A 20778-nucleotide genomic window follows, 5' to 3' on the forward strand; every position below is an offset into this window, starting at 1 on the left:
TCCTTTAATCCATCACGGGGGCCTACTAATTCCACCCCACAGCTGCAACTGATCAAGGATGGAGGCCACGTGACCAGGCGCCCTCCACGCCGAAGTCTTCCGCTCTGGTTCGGCTATTAGCCCAAGAGGGACTGGAGGGAAAGCCGGAGCTTTTTATCAAGACTACGCGAGAGAGGGGAGCTCCCCAGGAATCTGAGCCGAGGACGGGGGACAGGACTCCAGCTCGAACCCAGACTCCCCCCGATATAAGAAGGCGGGGAATGCAAAATGGAGAGCAGGTGCGGTTCTGGAAGGCCATAGAGTTGACCCTAGTAGTGCTCTTTCCAAACTCTCAAATTTCTCGGGCGTCCCGCCCCTCAACGGCCGGCCCTCCGGTTTCCGAGGCGTCGCGCCGGAAGTGACCTCATGGAGGCGGCGTGGGGTCGCGGGCGCTTCCGGCGGCGGCCGCGGCTGTCGGGGTGGATGTGGAGGAGACCCGTGGTCTCTGGGTCCTGCGGTGTTTCAGGGCCGTGTTGGTGTGGTGTGCGCAGGAGGCGCAGGCCCGGCGGCGTGGAGGTGGGAGCGAGGGGCAGGCGGGTGACTAGTGGGCGCTCGTGGGAGGGGGCTTCCGGGGTTGCCAGGAGAGTTTGCTTTTAGGCTTCGTGGTTCCAGGCCTTGCAGACCTTTTTAGAGGCGGGCACGAGCTGGGGGCCGCTTCGGGTGCGCAGGGGCCCCATTACTAAGGCTTGCCTCCGGGGTGTGGTTTGAGGTGGGAGGCCGAGGGGAGCGGGATTTTAACTAGTCGAGGAATTGTGTGAGGTGTGAGGCATTAGCCGCCTAGCCTCTTAGTTTAGCCTTGCTGATGGTTCCTGCAGCCCGCCCACTCATTGCTCCCTGCTTCAGTTTCCTTTTGCACAATGAAGTACGGTGGCAGGGAAGAGCGCGAGTGCCACATCCATGACTGATAGCTGGAGGACAGAGGTGAACTGGACTCTGAGAGGGAAGGGTGACTGAGAAATAATGATACCTGCTAGGGTGCAGCTTCTGCTGAATCCTGGGGACTTCCCCTTGATTGTTTACTGCAGTTCGTGTAAGTCTTAGCTTCTTATTATCGGTAGTCTTTGTGCGATATTAGTTGACTTGATCAGTAATTGACTTGTTGAATGGTTCAAGTTCAAGTGTTTTGGTGTGTGGGAGGCATAGTCTTCACCTGCTTGGCCAGTTGGTTGTCGGTAAACCTCCCAATTCTGGAGGTAGGAGTCTTAACAGTCCTCTCCTGTGGTTACAGGTGAGGAACTCGAGACCCAGAATGGTTTTTGTTCTCTTCCCTAGCCACAGGCTAAACTGATTTCAGTCTGCGATCTGTCTCAATCCCATCAAAACGTAAGTGACTGTCCCTGAGCAGGTCACTGTTTCAACTGGAAACCTCAGATGGATTCTGTTTTTCTAGGCTTTTTTTTATGAGTGGCAGATAAAGGGTACTGAACACAGAATTCCTATATTTTGGTTTCTCTGTATAAAACGGAGATGGTTACAAATAACATAACAAAAAAATTTTCTTTTTGAATTTCTGAATTTTATTTTATACACCAGGTTCTTATTAGTTAACTATTTTATACATATTAGTGTATGTATGTCAATCCCAATCTCCCAGTTCATTCCCCCCCCCACCCACCCAATAACATAACTTTTTGATTGCTAAGAAGTTTTTGGTGGAGCTTTCTTGAGGGGTCAGGGCTGTGGGACTAGCAGGGTGTCTCGCAAACTTTTTGACCTGTGACCCACAGTTAATGTATTTTACATGCTGACCCTGTGTGACCCCTGCATGCACAGAGTGTGTACACACACAGGAAACAAAAGTTTACCCTTTCTATATACGATGCCCTCTGACATTTTCTTTTTCATTAAAAGAAAAAAAAAGTTGATTGCAACTCACTAAATTGACTCTGACCTGTAATGGGTCTGACTTCTAAAGACCTGTAGTTTGAAAAACATTGGACTAGAAAATGTTTAATTAAGATTCTTGAGATTCCTGAGATTCTGTAAGTAATGCAAGGTGGAAAATATGTCATTTTTCTCTTCTTATCAACCAGAGGAGCAGGGTTACTAGAGTTCTTCACCAGAACAACAGGACAGGACATTCATATCTGTATCTCAAAGGGGGGCAGTATCCATAGTGATAATGTGTCTGAATTTTGGCAAGGTGTTTGAGTCTTTTCTGATGACCTGGTGGGTGAGATGGGGGGGGGGGATTTGCCATATAGTGGTAAAATTAGATGACATCATGACTTTGAGCATCTATGTCTGTAGGGATTTGATTTGTGGGCACAACTTACAGCTGGGATTTTGGTGATCAGTGTTGAGGCTCTGTGACTTTCTTTATACATAGTGTGTATTTGAAGGCTTATCTAGAGAGTGTGCTTATCAATTTGTTGCCTTTATGAAGTGAAGAGAGAAAGTATCATCTGGGTATTCTCAAGATTTGCCCAGTGCAGTCTAATGAAATGGAAGGGTCATCCGAAATTTAAGTAGTTTAAATATTTAATTTTAAATAGTTTAGGATGTAAGTTCTTTGTTTTTCTTTTTAAAATTTATTTAGTTATGGCTGCGTTGGGTCTTTGTTGCTGTGCGCGGGCTTTCTCTAGTTGTGGCGAGTGGGGGCTACTCTTCGTTGTGGTGTGTGGGCTTCTCATTGTGGTGGCTTCTCATTGTGGAGCATGGGCTCTAGGCACGCAGGCTTCAGTAGTTATGACACATGGACTCAGTAGTTGTGGCTTGCAGGCTCTAGAGTGCAGGCTCAGTAGTTGTGGCGTACAGGCTTAGTGCTCTGTGGCATGTGGGATCTTCCCGGACCAGGGATCGAACCCATGTCTGCTGCATTGGCAGGCAGATTCTTAACCACTGCACCACCAGTGAAGTCCCTAGGATGTAATTTCTGACAGGTTGTAAATATTGACTTTTTAAAAATAAATACAAAGTTTCTAAATGTAATAGCAAGTTGATGTTTTTAAAATATACAGATATATTTATTTTTTAAAATATTTATTTATTTGGCTGTGCTGGGTCTTAGTTGCGGCACGCAGGATCTTCATTGCGGCATGCATGATCTTTAGTTGTGGCGTGCGGGCTCTTGGTTGTGGCATGCGGGATCTAGTTCCCTGACCAGGGATCGAACCCGGACCCCCTGCATTGGGAGCGTGGAGTCTTAACCACTGGACCACCAGGGAAGTCCTCAGATAACCTTTTTTTATATTAAAAAAGCCCTCTAGGATATGGATATGTATAAATGGTGTCTTACATTACTTGATTTTCAGATGTTAAGCCAATCTTGTGTTCCTGGAATGAATCCCATTGAGTCGTGGTGTATAATACTTTTTATATGTTGCTGAATTCAATTTGCTAGTATTAAGAATTTTTGTCGCATAGCACAGGGATATCAGCTCGGTGCTTTGTGACCGCCTGGAGGGGTGGGATAGGGAGGGTGGGAGGGAGGAAGATGCAAGAGGGAAAAGATATGGGAACATGTGTATATGTATAACTGATTCACTTTGTTATAAAGCAGAAACTAACACACCATTGTAAAGCAATTATACCCCAATAAAGATGTTAAAAAAAAAAAAAGAATTTTTGTGAACATCTCTATGTTCATGAGGGATATTGGTCTGAAGTTTCCTTTTCTTATGATATCTTTGGCTGGCCTTAGTATTAGAGTAAAATTACCCTCATAAAGTGAGTTGGGCAATGTTCCTCTTCTTCTATTTTCTAAAAGAGTTTATGTAGAATTGTTAATTATTTCTTTCTATGTGTTTTATAGAATTTACCAGTGAAGTCCTCTGGGCCTGGGCTTTTCTTTGTAGGAAGATTTGGAATTACTAAATCAGTGTCTTTACTTGGTATAGGTCTATCCGGATTTTCTATTACTTTTTGAGTCAGTTTTGGTAATTGTATCCTTCTGGGAATGTCCATTTCATATTTTTCCTTTTCCTTTTTGAACTTGTATCCATTCTATTTATCCCACAGAATTTTATCCTAAAACAGGAGTCAGCAAAGTTTTTCTGCAAAGGACCTGGTGGTAGGCTTTGTGGGCCATGTGGTCTCTGTCAGTACTACTAAGTTCTCCCACTGTAGTGCAAAAACAGCCACAGACCATAAGCAAACAGCTGTGCGTGGTTGTGTTCCAATACAACTTTATTGGTAGTGGGCCAGATTTGGTACGTGGGCCGTAGTTTTCTGACCCCTGTTTTAAAATAATAAATTTTATGCCTGAAAACCTTATTTGATAATCCAGTTATCTAGGCAGATCAGGTTTATGAAAGAGTAAGGTGGAAATGGATTCCCTTGCTTGCATATCTTTGTGTACCCCTAAGGATATGTGTATTCCAATTTGTAGTTTTGTTCAGGTGTGATGGGAGGGGCCCTCACAATATGATTTTCTAGGACCATAACTCGAATCCCCTATCTGGCCAGTATTCTTTCTATGAAAAAGAGATATCTGAGGGACTTCCCTTGGTGGTCCAGTGGTTAAGACTCTGCGCTTCCACTGCAGGGGGCACAGGTTTGATCCCTGGTCAGGGAACTAAGATGCATGCTGCGCCCAAAAAAAAAAAAACAGAGACATTTGAAATAAAATTTGCTGTATCGTAGAAATTGTATAGATTACCTCATTTAATCTTCACAGTGGTTCTGTGAGGTGGTGGTATAATTGGCATACAGTTGACTCTTGAACTATTGGGCCACCAACCCTCTGCAAAGTTGAAAATTCGAGTATAATCTATAGTTGGCCCTCTATATACCTGGTTCTTCTGCATCTGCGGTTCTGCATCTCAGATTCAACCAACCGCCCATCGTGTAGTACTGTAGTATTTAGTAAAGAAAATTGGCGTTTAAGTGGCCTTGTGCCATTCAAGCCCATGTTGTTCAGGGTCACCTGTAATTCCCATTTTATAGTTGAGACGATTGAGACTCAGATTAGGATAATTTGCTTGTAATTCTGGCCTGTAATGTCTGACTTCAGAAGTCCATGCCCTTTTCACTATGTTGCCTTTTGTGGAAGATAGGGGCCTAGTACTAGGGTTGTACTAGATGTTTTCTTTTAAGATCTCTGCCGTTCCCAAGCTTTTGATTCTACAAGCACCTTTCTACATAGATGTGTGGAAAAATACCTAGTTTTTCAGAACTCCGTAACTAACCACTCATCCGTAACTGTTGATTTAATTGTCCTTAGCAGACCAAGGGATTGCTTCTTGGATCTGAGTGCTGTGAGTTCTGTGTGATGTGGCAGATGAGATGGAATTTTGTCGGTCTGTTATTGGCAAGTTGTCTTTGAATCATTTTGGCAACTACCTCAGTTGCATAATGGGTGGAAGACCGTTTAGGTCTACCTGGCTTATGTTATCTAAAGGCTTCTTACAAGAGAAATGATTCAGTAAAGTCTCATAGTGTGGCATTCGGTAGTCTGGAAATCCTGATAGCATTTGAGCAAAGTCATCCCATATCTACTTCTGTGTGTGGTATGCCCAGCATAAATAGGTACATTTGTCCACCACAAAGACATATACAAAAATGTTTAATTTTTTATTCATAATAGCCCCCAAACTGGAAATAATCCAACTGTCTATCAGCAGTAGAATGGATAAATATACTGAGGCATAGTTATATAATAGAATACTACATAGTGATGAATCTCACAGATGTAATATTGAGCAAAAGAATCCAGACACTTTAAAAGAGAACCTTTATGATTCCATTTGTATGAAGTTCAAAAACAGGCTAAATGAATCTTTTGTGGTAGATATCAGAATAATGGCTGCCTTTGTGGGAACACAGTGGAATCTTCTGGAGTGTTCAAAATATTGTGTCTTGATTGAGTGGTGGTTATTTGGGTAAATTAATATGTAAAAATTCATTGAGCTGTAAACTTAAAATATGTAGACTTACTATCTGTGTAATACCATGATAGAAAAGTAGAAGATAAAAAACAAAGATTGGTCTGCTTGGGAATTCCCTGGTGGTCCAGTGGTTAGGACTCTGCACTTTAACTGCTGAGGGCGAGGGTTCGATCACTGGTCCGGTCACTAAAAATCCGCAAGCCACGCAGTGTGTCTAAAAAAAGAAAAAGATTGGTCTGTTTGTAGCTCCTAGATCATCTTCAGTGGTAGCTCTTCTTTTGACATGAAGGTGTAATTGATGTAATTCATGTAATTGATGAAGCCTCCTCGCTCAGTGTGTCCATCTGATTAGAAACCCAGATGTTGGCATTCCACTTGTTTTATTTATTTGTTTATTTCAATTAATTTTTGGCTGTGTTGGGTCTTCACTGCTGAATGCGGGCCTTCTCTAGCTGTGGCAAGCAGGGGCCACTCTTTGCTGCGGTGTGTGAGCTTCTCATTGCGGTGGCCTCTCCTGTTGTGGAGTATGGGCTCTAGGCACGCAAGCTCAGTAGTTGTGGCGCACGGGCCTAGTAGCTCCGTGGCACGTGGGATCTTCCCAGACCAGGGCTCAAACCTGTGTCCCCTGTGTTGGCAGGCGGATTCCCAACCACTGCGCCACCAGGGAAACCCCTCCACTTGTTTTAGATTTACTGTTTTCATTTAATAAAGGAATTTTCTTTAAAACTATTTAAATTCTATTTAGTTATTATTAACATAATATAAACTTGAATGTTTAATATCAGTGTCTTAAAGATATATGTTGAATGAAGAAGTAAAAAGTCTTTTCACATCTGATTAATTTCTGGTATTTCTAAAATTCTTATTACCGCTCTTCATTCTGCATCTATCTAAAATAAGCATCAGGGACTTCCCTGGCAGTCCAGTGGTTAAGAATCCACACTTCCACTGCAGTGGGCACGGGTTTGATCCCTGGTGGGGGAACTAAGATCTGGCATGCTGTGAGGTGCGGCCAAAAAAAAGAAAAAGGCAAAAATAAAATAAGCATCAGAGTAGGATTATGATGGAGTATAAATGATAGGAAAGGAACTCCATACTTTTGTGACATTAAGTAGACAAAGGCCAACCAGGAAGGGGAAAATAAGCATAAAACATGTGTTTTATGTGCCTTTTACCATCATCAGTGTTGAAATTGTGCTGTATTAGAAGTTCACCTGATCTCTTAAATTCTTTGAGATATATTGATAACTGTTACAACTCAGTGATGGATATGTGGGGATCATTATGCTGTTCTGTCTATGTTTGGATATGTTTGAACTTTTCTATAATAAAATGTAAAAAAAATTTATGGATGAGCCTGCTAATGCATTGTTTCTTATATTTTCTGTTCTGTCAGCACAGTTTTGTGATACTTGCTCAGTTAAATACTAGAGAACTACCTGAGTTTGTCTTTAGGTTTTTGTGTTTCTAATGAGACATACTTTTTTTTTTAACCACAAGAGTGCCTTTTTTGCTCCTTTAAATATATATATATATAGCTATTTTTCCTTTTTTAGGCTCTGTTTTATGTAGGTATATTTCTGAAATTAATATTTGAAAACTGTTTAAAACGCTATTCTCTTTCTTTTCTATTTTTCATGGGAAACACTAAGCCAGTGTTTCATTTTATACTTGGTGTTGTACGTTATGTTTATATACTCATCTGCTGTTTGCTGACTTCCTTCTGTGTGTAGGGCAGTGTTAGATTTCATATCTTACATAGGATTTTGCATAGAATATGCTTAGGGATATTGTATTTTTAGAACCATTTCCAAGGAGAGCCAAGGCATTTAAATCTAGAGTATTAGATACTCTAGATTTTGAGTGATTAACCTCTGTCAGATTTATTATATCTAATTCATTCATTGATTGGATTAATATTTATTGAGTTCCTCTTCCATTCTAGGCAGAACAAAACAGACAAGGTCCCTTGCCCTGGTGGAGCTTACATTCTAGTGGGGTAACACATGCAACATAAACAAATAAGATAATTCATATGGTGAGTCATTTTGGAATCATAACAGAAAGTGTTGGAGAGTGATGGGGAGTAGCTGCATTAAATTGGATAGCCACGGAAGGCCTCTTTGGGGTGGTGACATTTTAGCAGATACCAGAAAGAAAAGATAGAACTAGCTGTTCACAGAGCTGGGGCAAGAGTGTTCTGAGAATACCTGGTACAAAGTTTTGGAGGGAACAAACTTGATATGTTTGAGGACGAGTAAGAAGGTTAGTGTGTCTGGAGAACAGGGGGAAGGGAGTGGTGAGAGATGAAGCTGTCTGTAGAGGTTAGCAGAAATCAGATCATGTAGGGCCTACAGTCCATGGAAAGGAAGTTATTAAGCAGAATCATGACAAGTGATTTACATTTTAAAATTTGCTCTGGCTGCTATGAAGAGAAAGAATTGGAGGGGCAGAAGTGGAAGCAGAGATACTAGTTAGAGGTTTCCTGTAATTACGAGATGATGGTGACTTGGACTAGGAAGGTGGTAGTGGAGCTGGAGAGAAATAGACCTATCTTTGAGGTGGTGACAATAGGATTTGTTGATGAATTGAAAGTATGGGATGAAGGACAAGAAAGGAATCAAGGATGACTTCTGACTTTTTTTTTTTCTTTTTTTGCCTAAGCGGTGTAGTGGATATTGGTGCCATTTATTAAGATGGGAAAAGCTTGGGAGGGAGCAAATTGGGGGATGTTGAGCGTGGGGCTAAAAAAATCAAAAATTCTATTTTGGGCATTTATGAGATGCCTGACAGACATCTTTGTAGGAACTGTCCAATGTGTGAGTTTTCATCTTTATGTTTATGGAAAACCTTGCTAGGAAGTTAATCTTATTGGAGGAATGGCTAAATATTCTGTGGCATTATATAGTGCTTACGTTGGCTACATATACTTTTCCTCCTTTTTTATTGAGACATGGCTTACATACAATAAAAATGCACAGATGTTAAATGCCCAGTTCAGTGAGTTTTGATAGATGTGTACATCCTTGTAACTACTGCATCAGTAAAAACAGAACATTTTCATTTCAGGAGGCACAGAAAGAAGCCTCTGTGCCTCTATCTAGTCAGTTTTCCACCCTATAGGCAAACACTACTGATTTTTCTCACTATAAAGTAGTGCCTCTTGTAGAAATTCTTATAAATAGACTCATATAAATGTATCTGTATGACTTCTTTCAGTTTTTGAAAATCATCTACGTTGTAGCATAAGTAATTTGTTCCTTTTTATTGTCCAGTAGTGTTCTGTTGTATAATTACACCATCGTTTGTTTCCTCTCTTCTCCTTGTTTCCAGTTTTCGGATATTGTGATAATGTACTTTGTACATGTGTGTACAAGTCTTTTTGTGAATATATGTTTTTATTTCTCCTGTGTAAATCCTAGGAATGAAATTTTGGGTCATAGGTGTGTGTTTAATATTGTAAAAAACTGCCAAACTCTTTTCCAAAGTGCTTGTATCATTTTACACGATCAGCAGTGTAAGAGAGTTCCAGTTGCTTCACATTGTCATACACATTTGGTGCTTTCAATTTTGATCCATACTAGTGGGTGTAGTATCCTCTGTTGGTTTTTTCCCAATTTAATATTTTTTTATTGTGGTGAAGTATACATAAAATTTATCATTTTAACCATTTTTAAGTGTACAGTTCAGTGACATTAGGTGCACTCACATTGTTATGCAACCATCACCATCATCTATCTCTAGAACTTTTTCATCATACCTAACTGAAACTCTGTTCCCATTAAATAGTAACACCCCGTTTCCTGCTCCCCCAACCCCTGGCATACACTGTTCTACTTTCTGTCTCTGTGAGTTTGACTATTCTAAATTCATCATATAAGTGGAATCATACAAGATTTGTCCTTTTGTGTCTTATTTCAGTTAGTATAATGTCTTCAAGGTTTATCTGTGTTGTAACATATATCAGAACTAACTTCTTTTTTAAGACTGAATGATATTCCATTTTACGTGTATAGCGTGTTTTGTTTATCCATTCATCCATCATGGACGTTTGGGTTGTCTCGTGTGTGTGTGTGTGTGTGTGTGTGTGTGTGTGTGTGTGTGTGTGTGTTTAATATTTATTTATTTGGCTGCACCAGGTCTTAGTTGTGGCACGCGGGATCTTCATTGCCACGTGCGGGATCTTTAGTTGTGGCTTACGGGATCTTTAGTTGCGGCGTGCAAGAGATCTAGTTTCCTGACCAGGGATCGAACCCAGGTCCCCTGCATTGGGAGCATGGAATCTTAACCACTGGACCAGGGAAGTCCCTTGTTGTATTTTAATTTACATTTCTCTGATAATTAATGATAATTGAACAGCTTTTCATATGTTTATTGGCTATTCATATAACTTCTTTTGCCTACTTTTAAAAAAATGTGGTGTTTCCTTTTTATTCCTGATTTGTAAGCACTCCTTATATATTCTGGATACAAGTCCTTTATCAGATATATCTATTGTGAATATTTTCTCCTTGACTGTGACTTACCTTTTCTTTTTTTCTTTTCTTGTTTTGGGGTGATTGTAACAGAAGAGGGCAGAAACATCTTTTTGCCATCATAAATTTGAGAGTTTTCTTGAAATGCTTGGCTGCCAGGGAGGTAGCCTTCATTGGAATGATTTTGAGATGGGACTAGATTATATGGAATAACTTCCTAAATATTTTATTACAGTACCTTTGTTTTAAATTTATGACTGTCTTAACCCATCCAGAGAATGATTTGGTTTGGAAAAAAGTGGAAAATAATTTGGTTTGTAAAAAAGAGTTTTCTGCTCTGGAGTATTGTAATGCAAGCTAGGTGGCTTTACCTTTTGACTGACTGAGGCTCTATCCTGAGAAAATTATTTAAGACAAGCACTGAATGAAATTGATCATTGCTGCACTAACTATAATTGTGAAAAATGGAATTATCTAAATGCCCATTGAGAAAAAAACTGTGATATGTGAATGCAGTGGAATATGTACAGCATGGAAAATATGCCATTGTACTAAGAAGCTGCCTTTATGCTCTGGTTACAAGTGTGTAAAATATCCATTATAATCTCTCTGTTGTAAATTCCCCATCTGTAAAATGGGATAGTAAAGTAGCTGCCTCATAGGGTTGTCATGATGATTGAAGGAAAGAATGCCCCTAAAGTTTTAGCTCATTCCTGAGACATAGTAAGTGTGCAATAAATGCTAGCTGCTGCTGCTGTTACACAATATGATGGTATGTGTATAAAGGCTGTGGGATTATGTGTGTTCCATTCACCTTTTGTTTTCTTTTTTTTTTCTTTTTTTTTCTTTTTTTTGCGTACGCGAGCCTCTCACTGTTGCGGTCTATCCCGTTGCGGAGCACAGGCTCCGGACGCGCAGGCTCAGCGGCCATGGCTCACGGGCCCAGCCGCTCCGCGGCATATGGGATCCTCCTGAACCAGGGCACGAACCCGCGTCCCCTGCATCAGCAGGCGGACTCTCAACCACTGCACCACCAGGGAAGCCCCACCTTTTGTTTTCTTAATGGTGATTCCCCCCCCCTTTCTGTTACCTACTATATTAAATCATCACCAAATTCAAACCATCACCTATATAGGTTTTGAATCTGTCATCTTCTTTCCATCTTCATTGCTTCTGCCTATGCCAGCTTACCACCATCTCTTAAATGGGCTGCTCTAGTTGCCTCCCAGCTGGTCTCCTGCATCTTTTTTATACCTCTTCCAAATTGTATTCTTTAATGATGACTTTTGATGAGCAAGACTTTAAAATTGTGATGAAATCTAATTCATCAGATTTTTTCTTTTATGATTAGTACTTGTTTGTATTTTGGCTAAGAAATCTTTCTCTGCCCTAAGGTCACTAAAATATTCTATTTTTTTGTTTTCCCAGTAGCTTTAGTTTTATCTTTTATGTTTAGATAGTTTATTTCAAATTAATTTTTTTGTATCTATGTGGGATAAGACTAGACCGTTATTTTTTTCTCATATATATCCAGTTATTCTAGCACCGTTTATTGAAAAATACTTTTTGATTTTTCCATTGATTTCTCTTGGTACCTTGATCAGAAGTCAGTTGACCATGTGTGTGTAGGTATATTTCTGGACTCTGTTCTGCTGATCTAGTTTTCTATACTCGCACCAATACCACACTGATTTTCTATAGCTTTATAGTAAAACTTGAAAGAAGATAGTGTAAAACAACTACCTCTGTTTTTCTTTTATATGATTATTTTGGCTACTCTAAGTATTTTGCATTTCCATATAGATTTTAGGACCAGTTTTTCAGTTTCTCCAAAAAGGCCAGTTGGGATTTTTATTAATATTTGTATTTGATCCACAGATCAACTTGGGGAGAATTGACAACTTTAAGCTCTTCAGTCTGTGAATGTGGTACATCTCTCCATTTATTTAGATCTTTTAATTTTTCTCAGCAGTCTTTCAGTTTTTATCATAGAGGTCCTGCCCATTTTTCATTAGATTTATTCCTAAGTATTTTGGTTTTTAATACTGATATAAATAGTATTTTAAAATTTCATTTTCAGTTGTTTGTTGCTATTATATAAAATACAGTTGTTTATTTTATATTGAGCATGTATCCTGTGATCTTGCTAAAGTCATACTAGTAGGATTTTGGGGGGTGATACATTCCTTAGGGTTTTCTACATGCACAGTCAATAATACAGCTTACAAATAAAGATAACTTTACATCTTCCTTTCCAATATTTATGCTTTTTATTTCTTTTTCTTTTTTTATTTCACTGGCTAGGACCTAAATATAGTGTTGAATAAGAAGCAGAAGTGGCGAGAGTGGACATTCTTGCCTTCTCCCAGTCTTGCGGGGGAAAGAATTCATTGTTTCACCATTAGTATGATGTTAGCTTTAATTGTTTTGTAGATGCCACTGCCCCTTTTTTATATCATGGATGGATGTTGAATTTTGTCAGATTATCTTTCTACATTTATTGACATGACCATCCATGATTTCCCATTTACTTTGTTAATGTGGTAGAAGACGTTGATATTTTTTAAAAGTTGACCTTTTTATTTGAGATAACTGTAGATTCATATGCACTTGTAAGAAATAATAGAGATTCCACATACCCTACCTGGTTTTCCCCATTGGTGACGTCTTGCAAAACTATAGTACAATACTCACTACCAGGATATTGACATTGATATGGTCAAGTATAGAATGTTTCCGTTACTACAAGGATCCCTCATGTTGCTCATTTATAATCATCCCTGTTTTCTTCCTGCCTCCCAACACTTCCCTCACCCCTGGGAACCACTAATCTCTTCTCCATTTCTATAGTTTGTTCTTTCAAGAATATTACACAAATGGAATCATACAGAATGTAATCTTTTGGGGTTGGCTTTTTTTCACTTTTTCTCCCTGGCACGAATATACCACAGTTTGTTTCACTATTCACACATGGAAGGTCATGTAGGCTGTTCCAGTTTGAGGCTATCAGGAGTAAACCTGATATGAACATTCATGTACAGGTTTTCATGTGAACTTAAGTCTTCCTTTCTGTGAGATAAATGACCAGTCGTGCAGTTCCTGGGTCACGTAGGAGTTGCATGTTTAGATTTTTTATAAATTGCCAAATTGTTTTCCAGAATGGCTGCACCATTTAGTAGTCCTGTCAGCAGTGTGTGAATGTATGAGTAAACCAGTTTTTCCACATCCTTGCTCGCACTTGGTGTTACTGTTTTTCATTTTAGCCATTCTGGTGGATATGTAGTGATATCTCATTGTGGTTTTAGTTTGTATTTCCCTAATGGTTAATGATGTTGAATATCTTTTCATGTACTTATTTACCATCTGTATATCTTCTTTGTTGAAACGTCTTTTTGTGTCTTTTGCCCATTATGGATTGGATTGTTTGGGTTTTTTTACCATTGAGTTTTGAGAGTTCTTTTTTTAAAAATATTTACTTATTTATTTATTTGGCTGTGCCGGGTCTTAGTTGTGGCACACGGGATCTTCGTTGCAGCATGTGGGATCTTTAGTTGCAGCACGCGGGATCTTTAGTTGCGGCATGCAGGATTTTTAGTTGCGGCATGTGGGATCTTTAGTTGCAGCATGCGGGATCTTTAGTTGCGGCTTGCGAACTCTTAGTTGTGGCATGCATCTAGTTCCCTGACTAGAATCGAACCCAGGCCCCCTGCATTGGGAACACGGAGTCTTAGCCACTGGACCACCAGGGAAGTCCCGAGAGTTCTTTATATATTCCAGATACTAGTCATTTGTCCTTGTCAGATAATGCAGTTTGCAAATATTTTCTGCCAGTCTGTAACTTTTCTTATTTATTCTCCTAACAAGGATCCTCTTGCAGAGCAAAAGTTTTTAATTTTCAAGAAGTCCATCTGATCAGTTTCTCTTTTAATGGATCAAGTCTAAGAACTTTTTGCCTCACCCTAGATCCTGAAGGCTTCTCTTATGCTTTTCCTAAAAGTTTTATAGTTTGACATTTTACATTTAAGTCCATGACCCATTTTGAGTAAACGTATATATAAATTAAGAGATTTAGGTCAGTGTTCATTTTCTACTGATAGATATCCATTTATTCCATCACTGTTTGTTTGTTTTAACAACAAAAGCAAGGTATAATTGTATTCTTTCACTGGAGGATACGAAGCCTGATATAGTTATTAAACTAAGTATCTATGTTATTTTATTTTAAAAAATATTTATGTTCTGCTGCTTGAGTCATCAAAGAAGATTGTCTTAATTCTCTTCTGTTGACTTAAAAAATTATTCTTGAATTAAAAAAAAAAATTTTTTGGCTGCATTGGGTCTTTGCTGTGCGGGGGCTTTCTCTAGTTGTGGCGAGTGGGGGCTACTCTTCGTTGCAGTCTGTGAGCTGCTTGTTGTGGTGGCTTCTCTTGTTGCGGAGCATGGGCTCTAAGTGCACAAGCTCAGTAGTTGTAGCATGCGGGCTTCAGTAGTTGTGGCACGTGGGCTCAGTAGTTGCAGCGTCTGGGCTCTAGGGCTCACAGCCTTCAGTAGTTGTGGCGCATGGGCTCAGTAGTTGTAGCTCACAGGCTCTAGAGCTCAGGCTCAGTAGTTGTGGTGCACGGGTTTGGTTGCTCCGCCAGCTGTGGGATCTTCCCCCGTGTCATGTGGGATCTTCCCAGACCAGGGATTGATCCCGTGTCCCCTGCATTGGCAGGTGGATTCTTAACCACTGCACCACCAGGGAAGTCCCTATTCTTGAATTTTTTTTTTTTTTTTGCGTTACACGGGCCTCTCGCTGCTGTCGCCTCTCCCATTGCAGAGCACAGGCTCCGGACGCGCAGGCTCAGCGGCCATGGCTCACGGGCCTAGCCACTCCGCAGCGTGTGGGATCTTCCCGGATCGGGGCACGAACCCGTGTCCCCTGCATCGGCAGGCAGACTCTCAACCACTGCGCCACCAGGGAAGCCCTTGAATATTTTATATACTTGTTTTATAGTCTATATTATATTTTGATATAATAAAATTACCTCTATGGAGAATTATAGTAATATATATTATTAGTGAGTTGTACCCTGTATGGACCTGAATTAAATAAATCTCTTTCTGTGTTTTTGCCTTAATTTTTTATCTGACATTTCTGTTGCAACCCTTTTGTTTCTTTTTTTTTTTGGCCATGTTGAGTCTTTGTTGCTGCACGCGGGCTTTCTCAGTTGCAGCGAGCGGAGGCAACTCTTCATTGTGGTGCACAGGCTTCTCACTGCGGTGGCTTCTTTTGTTGGGGAGTATGGGCTGTAGGCGCGTGGGCTTCAGTAGTTGTGGCTAATGGGCTCTAGAGCGCAGGCTCAGTAGTTGTGGCGCATGGGCTCAGTTGCTCTGCGGCACGTGGGATCTTCCCAGACCAGGGCTCAAACCCGTGTCCCCTTCATTGGCAGGCGGATTCTTAACCATTGTGCCACCAGGGAAGCCCAATCATTGGTTTTAAACCTTTCATCATTTCTAATATAAGCATTTATATTAGAAATACATAAATATATAAATTTCCCTTCAAACACTATTTTAAGTGCATCCCATAAATGTTGATATGTTCTATTTTCATTTCCATCGAGTTTGAACTGTTTTCTGTTTTTTGGCCACGTGGCGTGGCGTACAGGATCTTAGTTCCCCGACCAGGGATCGAACCCACGTCCCCTGCAGTGGAAGCGCGGAGTCTTAACCACTGGACTGCCAGGGAAGTCCCGAATTTGAACTGTTTTCTAACTGCCCTTTTGATTTCTTCTTTGACCCATAGGTTATTTAGAAATGTCTCGCTTAATTTCCAGATATTTTGGGATATTTGAAATATCTTATTATCAACTTCAAATTTAATTCTGTTATGGACAAAGAGCATACTCTGTCTGATTTCAGTCCTTTGAAATGAATTGATACTAGTTTAAGGCCCAGCATGTGTTAGTGAACTTGAAAAGAATGTTATTCTGTAGTTAGGTGTAGTGTTCTCTAATGCCTTCAGTCAGCTTTTAAAAAAAAATTTTTGTCCACAATTTTTCATTGTCATCAGCAAGAGGGTTAGTCTGATATGAGCTACTGTGACATTACCAGCATTATTTTTTTATATATTATTTCTTATTCTCTTTGAAAACATTCTGCTGGCAGATATATTAAAATATAATGTTATATGGGCTTCCCCGGTGGCGCAGTGGTTGAGAGTCCGCCTGCTGATGCAGGGGACACGGGTTCGTGCCCCGGTCTGGGAAGATCCCACATGCCGCGGAGCGGCTAGGCCCGTGAGCCATGGCCGCTGAGCCTGTGCATCCGGAGCCTGTGCTCCACAACAGGAGAGGCCACAACAGTGAGAGGCCCGCGCCGCAAAAAAAAAAAAAAAAAAAAAAAAAAAAAAAAATATATATATATATATATATATATATATATATAATGTTATAAACAGGTGGTTGTTTTTGTGATTTGATGTGCAGGTAAATATCCAGTGCATGTGGTTTAAAGCAGTTGTAAGATCTATGTATATAATGGTATTGCTTATTCATTAGTATGCTTACTCCTACTGAAAAAAAAGCTTTATTTTTTATGCTTTATTACCTCAATTAAGGATATGATAGAATATATATTATTAAGAACACCTGATACAGACCTGGTATAATGTTTGGTGAATTTTATTAAAGATTTATCTTTTTCTCAAGGTACACTGCATTGTTCCTTCTCTCCACGGTGGTCTCACATCTGAGACATGGCTGCGGATTGGCTGGGCAGTATTGTGTCCATCAACTGTGGAGATAGCTTGGGTGTCTATCAGGGAAGAGTATCAGCAGTGGATCAGGTCAGCCAGACCATTTCTCTCACCCGGCCTTTCCACAATGGAGTGAAGTGCCTTGTGCCAGAAGTCACTTTCAGGTGAGTATCCTGATTCTTCCAAATCCAGTCTGGTGATCTGTGGAGCTTGACCTAGGTCTCATTGCCAATATTCTCTTGCATAGGGCTACTTTTGAGTAGAGTCTTATCAGCGGTGAGATTTTGCAATCTTAGATCTTATAGTTCTACTGTTTCCGCAGAGACTTTGTGTCATAATTAGCTTTCAGCTAATGATTCAGGGTTTGTGAAACATTTTTCTTATCTCTGTCAGACATGCAATATTATATTTAAATGCGTCAAATTCAGAATAATATTTCTGTTTTCTGGTTTCAGATTTCCTTTCTCAGTTTTGTATTATTTGTGCTTTCTTACATCTAAGGTCTTTATTGATCCCCCCACCCCACCATGTAACTATCTCTCTTTGTAGATTTATATTATGATTTATCTCCAGAGGCACACTGTAGCCAGTAGCTGAAGTTCTTAGCTACAGGAATGTATTTTTCTTAGTGTTTGCTAACAGATCTCAACCTTAGATGTCTCCACATCCCTCTTTTCACAAGTTTGACAGAAACCTCCCTTTCTTATGTCTTTTTTTTTTTTTTTTTTAAAAAGAGACTGTCTGGCAAGAGCTTCCTTGACTTCCTAAACAGCATCCACGTGTAACCTTTTCTGTAGGTGTATCCATTCTTACTGCTTATCTCCTCTGAAGTCTTCATGGAAGAAATATCCTTTGTGTTCAGGGCTAACCTTATCGCACGTATGCTTTATGTGCTATCCTTTTCTATCTCCTTTGAGGCCCTACTTCTTTTCTTTTGTGTCCTCACTTGCAACCTTTATACTGTCACTTTTCTCTTTGCTTTCTAACATTCCCAGGCCTCCCCCATAGTAAAAACACTCCTCCCTGCCCCCCCTACACACACACCTTGCATTTGCCACTAGGTATTGCCCTGTCATTTCCCTTCTCTTTGTACTCATAATTCTTTTCAGAGCAAAATACAGTTGACCCTTGAAAAATGAGGAGGTTAGGGCGCCAACTGCCTGCACCATCGACAGTCTGGGTATAACTTTACATTTGACCCTCAGTATCCATGGTTCTGTCTCTGCAGATTCAACCAACCATGGATCATGTGGTACTATAGAATGTGTTTAGTGGGAAAGAAAAATCCATGTATAAGTGGACCTGCACAGTTCAAACTGTTGTTCAAGGGTCAACTGTAGTCTGCTTTCATTCCCTTTGTGGCCTAGTCCCTCTAGGCCCTCCCTACTCCACCATTGTCTTTTTTCCAACTTTACCATCTTGCTGAAGTAGCTTTTGCCAAGTGCCAAATTCAGTGGAGTGTCTCAATGCTAATCTTATTCAAATGTGCCCTAACTGTTGGAATGGCCTCTTCTTATAGTTTCTTTGTCACCCTTTGGATTTTCTTGCCATGTATTCCTCCATTCCTTTATACACCTTCCCCCCCCCCCCAGATTCCTTTTCTTCTCAGTTTTTAAGATGGGGTTAGTCAAAGTTCTATCTTTGGTTCTTTTCTCAGTCTGTATTCTCTTTAGACAGTCTCATGGGTATCTTCTTACACATTAGTGAGATCCCAAATCTTTAATTTAGACCCATTATGTGAGTTCCATACACTTTAATTTAATTGTCTACTGGTCATTTCCAGGTGGATATCCCACAGAATATCCTAAATTTAAGATTTTCAAAGCTGAGCTCATTATGTTATCTGCAGATTTCTTCCTCCCAAGGTGTATCCTTAATTAGTGACTAACGACACCTTTCACCCAAGTTAGAAGCTTAGGAGTCATAATAAATTCTTTCTCTTGATCCTCATGTTCAGTTAGTTACCAAATTCTGTGGATTCCAAATGTTATTTGGTTCTGTCCTCCCCTCTCTCTTTGCACTGTCACTTGCCCTGTTCATCCCCTCTTATTTCTTGCCTCATCTCCTAACTGGTGACCCTGCGTCTAGTTTCTCCACCTTCCTTACAGCCACCAGGAAAATCCAGTGTGATTATGATCTGATCCCTGATTTCCTCCACAGCCTTAGCTCCTAATGGCCCTCCATAAGCATTCTACTCTTTAGTAACACTGTGACATTTGCAGGTCCTCAAATGGCCCACGTTTTCTCAATCTCTGAGCCTTGGCCTAAGATGCCCCTCTCCCTACCATACTCTGCTTGGCCAACTCTTATTTTCCTTCCCCCACCAGACTTAGCTTAAGTGCTTCAACCATCTCTGCCAGACTCGCATGTATTTTGCTTTGGGGAGCTCTAGTCCCCTGTACATACCTCTGTCATGGTATTTAACACTTTTGATTACCTACTTGAATTTTCTGCTGACCAGACTGTGAGTTCCTTGTGGGCATGTAATGCTTTTCATAGCTATATATACCCCACCTCTAGTACAGGGCTTACCATATCGTAAGTACTCTGTGTATACCTATCGGATGAGCAGGTGAGTGAATGAATGAAAAAGAACTATTAAGCAGTCTAGGAATCTAAGATGTTAATGATAGTTTTGTGATTAACAATAGGTCTCTATATTTTTTACTGAAGTATAGTTGATTTACAATGTTGTGCTAATTTCTGCTGTACAGCAGAGTGACTCGGTTATACATATGTATACATTCTTTTTTATATTATTCTCCATTATGGTCTATCCCAGGACACTGAATATAGTTCCCTGTGCTTTACAGTAGGACCTTGTCCATAAATTCTAATAGTTTGTATCTCCTAACCCCAAACTCCCACTCCATCCCTCCCCCTCCCCAACTCCCCCTTAACAATAGGTCTCTTTAAAGGCCAGTGCTGTGTCAGTTGAATGTCAGTGGCTGAGCCTTGTCTTTAAGTGCTCTACTACCTTTTCTAGGTTTTGCCTCTGATGACTCATTGAAATGCAGCCCTGCAAAGGTGTAGCTGGTTGCTGTTGATCCCAGTTTCATCTCTGTTATCACTATTATAGTTTTGAGGCTTGGACTCTTTTGTATATTTCAGGGCAGGTGACATAACGGAATTAAAAATTCTGGAGATACCAGGTCCTGGAGAAAACCAACATTTTGGAGACCTTCATCAGACAGAATTAGGCCCCTCTGGTGTTGGGTGCCAAGTAGGTATCAATCAGAATGGCACGGGCAAGTTGGTCAAGAAGCCAGCCTCTTCCAGCAGTGCCCCTCAGAACATCCCTAAGAGGACAGATGTGAAGAGCCAAGATGTTGCAGTCTCTCCCCAGCAGCAGTGCTCAAAGAGCTATGTGGACAGGCACATGGAATCCTTGAGTCAGTCCAAAAGTTTCCGTCGTCGGCACAACTCTTGTAAGTTGGATCAAGTTAATATTTCTTCTTAACCTGATGTTTCCTGTCCACTTATCCACTTCTGTTCTTTAAATAAGTCATTTATTACCCTAATAAAAAAAGGATGCTGGCAGAGCTTCGCAAAAACATAGCATGTTTCTTTTCTTCTGGATCTAGTTCCTCAAGATATTAAAGGGAAAGGAAATGAGCTGTTAGAGACTCACACCAGCTCCCTGCCCTCTCCCACCTCTTCCCTTCCTTCTAAAAAAGTCAGTGATCTGCCTAGAGTT

At 40.4% G+C, this 20778-nt stretch overlaps 1 protein-coding gene across 3 annotated transcripts in view; it reads left to right on the forward strand.

The window, feature by feature from the left end:
* The first annotated feature begins 408 nt into the window (after positions 1-408).
* EDC3 (enhancer of mRNA decapping 3) overlaps positions 409-20778 on the forward strand; it is a 51924-nt gene continuing 31554 nt past the window's right edge. Inside the window, exons 1-4 of one of the 3 annotated variants that reach the window (XM_032623377.1) lie at positions 432-555; positions 1268-1362; positions 17035-17245; positions 20193-20509. In XM_032623377.1, coding sequence (XP_032479268.1) covers positions 17082-17245; positions 20193-20509 — 481 coding nt within the window. In that variant the 5' untranslated portion in view covers positions 432-555; positions 1268-1362; positions 17035-17081. Of the gene's footprint in view, positions 556-1267; positions 1363-7827; positions 7906-17034; positions 17246-20192; positions 20510-20778 lie in introns of those variants that run through there. The other 2 variants (XM_032623376.1, XM_032623378.1) reach the window with 2 other exon arrangements.

The sequence above is a fragment of the Phocoena sinus genome, chromosome 2 (genome assembly GCF_008692025.1).
Source record: "Phocoena sinus isolate mPhoSin1 chromosome 2, mPhoSin1.pri, whole genome shotgun sequence".
NCBI lineage: Eukaryota > Metazoa > Chordata > Mammalia > Artiodactyla > Phocoenidae > Phocoena > Phocoena sinus.